Source organism: Lactuca serriola, chromosome 6 (genome assembly GCF_051521515.1).
Source record: "Lactuca serriola cultivar US96UC23 chromosome 6, Lser_US96UC23_V15, whole genome shotgun sequence".
Lineage (NCBI taxonomy): Eukaryota > Viridiplantae > Streptophyta > Magnoliopsida > Asterales > Asteraceae > Lactuca > Lactuca serriola.
In genome coordinates this window covers 196,425,044-196,428,759 of record NC_136413.1, presented here as the reverse complement: position 1 = coordinate 196,428,759, position 3,716 = coordinate 196,425,044, and the positions used below count along the sequence as shown (strand labels likewise).

Below are 3,716 nucleotides of genomic sequence, written 5' to 3'. Positions count from 1 at the left end.
ATACACCTCCCTAGTATGTGTACAAATCAAACGTATTTCGCCGGCTAATCTCAATGCTACCAAAAGAAAGCAAACTGACGCTGCCTAAGATTGCCGGCTCTCCAAATAAAACAAATTAAGCAAACAACTTCCATGGTCGGAAATGGTAGGTATCTAGTTGCCGCCAAATGATTTATATATTTAATTTTATTGCATTAAAATTTTAATATATATGTCATATGCATATAATTTATTTTAATTTTTTATTAGTTACAAGGCGGAGAATACCCTACACACTAGTTATTTTTTGACTTCTTTCTATTATTATTGGTAGAAGTAATTGTCATGGCCTCAATTGAGGTTTGGTTTATGAATATAAACCACACACACATATCGACTAGAGAAAAAAATAATAATAAAGTCTACGGTGTTGAAGAGGATGGCTAGTAGTCGAGAGCAAAGATGGTCTCTTAAGGGTATGACTGCTCTTGTCACCGGTGGCACCAGAGGCATTGGGTTAGTCCTCTTATTACTTGCCTGCTTTTGCTATTGTAAACTACCAGTCGAACATTTACTTGATGATCGATAGTAATTAAATTCATGTTTTAATTAGATGTTTTCAATTCTTTTTGTTGTAGTTATTCAATAGTGGAGGAATTAGCAGGATTCGGTGCATCTATACATACGTGTTCTAGAAATGCAAAAGAGATCAATGAAAGGCTGGAAGAATGGAAAGGCAAAGGGTATGTTGTTACTGGTTCGGTTTGTGATTTGGCTTCTAAAGAACAAAGGGAGGAACTCATGAACACGGTCTCTTCCATTTTTGATGCCAAACTCAACATCCTTGTAAGTCGTGTTAAAAGTTAAAACTAAATTAGATATTTATGAATCAATAGATATTAATATAACCCGTGTTAATTTTTCCAATATCGATTTTGTGTTTATAATAATAGATAAACAATGCTGGAGTTACCCGAATTAAAGATGCAACTGAGCACACAACCGAAGATTACACATTTATAATGGGGACGAACTTTCAATCTCCTTTTCATTTGACTCAACTAGCACACCCACTGCTCAAGTCATCCGGTGATGCTAGTGTTGTTTTCATCTCTTCCGTTTCTGGTGTTACGGCGCTTCCTTCCATGTCCGTTTATGCAGCCTCTAAAGGTCATATATTAAACTATTCAATTAATAGCTTTTTATAAGAATAAAAGACGAATCAAATATCGTTGGTTAAATCGATAATTCATTCCAGGTGCTATCAATCAGTTGACCAAGAACTTGGCTTGTGAGTGGGCAAAAGACAATATTCGGACCAATACTGTCGCTCCATGGGGTGTCAGAACGACCATTATGAACTCCGTAAGAACCTTAAAAGGTCTTCGCAGCACACTTAATTACACGATCATTTTTCAAAGATTTTTAGATTTGCAATACTGCAATTTTCTTGCTTTTGGAACTATTAATTGAAACTTATGCCATGCAGGGATGTCTTTGGCTGTACGTCAATCATAACAAATAGATGCATCCTTTCGAACTAGCTATGATTCATTCTAAAACATACATAATTTCATGTGTATATATTGACTCATTAATTACAGTCTAGAACCCATTTAATGTATGGTATAATGAAACAGGAGAAGGTTGATGAAAAAAATATTGAAGCATTAGGGGCACTGATGGCTCGCACTCCACTTCGGTCATCTATGGCAGAACCTGATGAAATATCTCCGTTGGTCGCATTCCTTTGCCTCCCGGTAGCATCATATATTACTGGACAAGTTATTGTTGTGGATGCTGGATACACAGCTGGTGGTTTCAAATCGTAAGCTGATTATAGCATCGACAAACTAGAAAACTACCCCATATATAACATTACAAGGTTGAAGGAGAAGCTACTATTGAATTTGATATCCATAAAACCCATCGGTATATTGTTTTAATAAGAATGATACTTGTAGCACCCAAAATCACAAAGCACACAACACGAGAAATTTGAGTGGAAGCTCAAACCAAAAAACAACAAAGACACGGTTATTAAAATAATAAGAATTTGAATATCTTTTTATTTTTTGTTCTTATCAATTATTCTATTCATTACATCAAAACGAATATCAAAATCAAATGATAATTTGATTAGGAAAGCATGTAGCTGATAAATATACTTTCATCTATATAGGCTTACAACCGATAATCCTTAAAACACTACAAAACAAGAATTTTTCCTTTGATAGCATGCATATTGATGAAATTTCGGAAGAATTGTCATATTTTGTTGTTAGTTAGCATTTGAAAAACAATATTTTTGTTAACTGTTAAACGTTAGTTATCATTTGACATGACGTTATTTGATGAAAGTAAATGTTTTGGTATATATTTGTTTATGTGTTTCTGTATTATGCGTAAATACATGTTGTAAATGTGTATCGTAAATACGCGTCATAAATGCGTATCGTAAATGCGTGTTATAAATGTGTATCGTAAATGTGTGTCGTAAATACATATTGTAAATGGCTGCTAAAGTTTATGACATGCAAATGCATGTTATCTTCATTTATAACAGGGACATTAATGATACACATTGTGTGTTATTTACACCCCTTTATGACATACATTGCATGTCGTAAATGCATGTCGTAAATGCGCGTTTTAAGGTTATGATGCACAGATACGTGTTGTCTTCCTTTATGACATGCATTTGCGTGTCACCCGTACCCTTTTATGACATGCAATGCGTGTCATGAAAGGCCACATTACTTTTAGTGAGGGTTCGTTTCCATTGTGACATCCATCAAATTTGGTCAACAAAAGTCAACAAAGGTCAACAAAAGTCAATTGAGCGTATATTAGGTCAAAAAGGCGAAATGTGATTTTTGTAACATCCTTAATGTATTATCGAATATTATAATGCTACGCACGCTACTTTGAAATCCATTATCGAATAAACGTTTTTATTGCGATCAATAAACTACGGTAATGTAGTAATTCGATAAAACACACAAATATTACCGAGAATTGGGTAAAGTTCATAACCCGAGGTTTACTTGTTCACAAATGAATAAACACGTTTTAAACATCATATGACCTAATATTTAGTTGATACTCTGGTGATTATTCTGGAAAAAGGTCATACATCAAAAAAACGAAATTTTATCACGTTTAACGCTCACATTTTATACAACGAATTTGAGAAAAACAATTTAATCATATGGTTTTAATATTATTGTTTATAATATTAAATAACAATATTTTTTAAAGTTATTAAACCTTATCAATTTCTCATATTACACCACACTTTTATAAAAATGCTAATCATTTATAAAAGAATCTAGTTTAATAAAGACTTGCATAAGACAAATGGTGTCCCTTTTCTTCCTCATCATATCCTAACATCTAACATAATCATATCATCTTTATATTAAAGAAATCAAAGAGGCTTACCTTGATTACTTTAATCCAAGAACCCTACCTTCATTAAAATATTCACGACACCATACCTTATTATTTTAATGGAAATGACATACCTCTTCATTTCCCCATGAAACCCACCCCACTCTCCTCCATCCCCTTTATAAGTTTCAGCCGAATGGCCCTTGCCCCACCCTCTCTCCATCTTCAAAATCTCATACACTCTCTCTAGTGATCCTAAGAACATTCAAGTTGGTTTCAAGCTTTTTGCAAGCCTTTTGGCAAGATCATGAAGTTCAAAGAGGTGTTGTCTTCCAAAGCACAAG

The 3,716-nt window shown here is 33.7% G+C and overlaps 1 protein-coding gene across 1 annotated transcript; it reads left to right on the top strand.

The window, feature by feature from the left end:
- The first annotated feature begins 358 nt into the window (after positions 1–358).
- LOC145057737 (tropinone reductase homolog) lies at positions 359–2,050 on the top strand. The gene is made up of 5 exons (XM_079005619.1): positions 359–495; positions 618–825; positions 933–1,149; positions 1,238–1,344; positions 1,620–2,050. The coding sequence occupies exons 1-5, from the start codon at positions 419–421 to the stop codon at positions 1,809–1,811; spliced, it is 801 nt and encodes a 266-aa protein (XP_078861745.1). The 5' UTR covers positions 359–418; the 3' UTR covers positions 1,812–2,050.
- Positions 2,051–3,716: the final 1,666 nt, after the last annotated feature.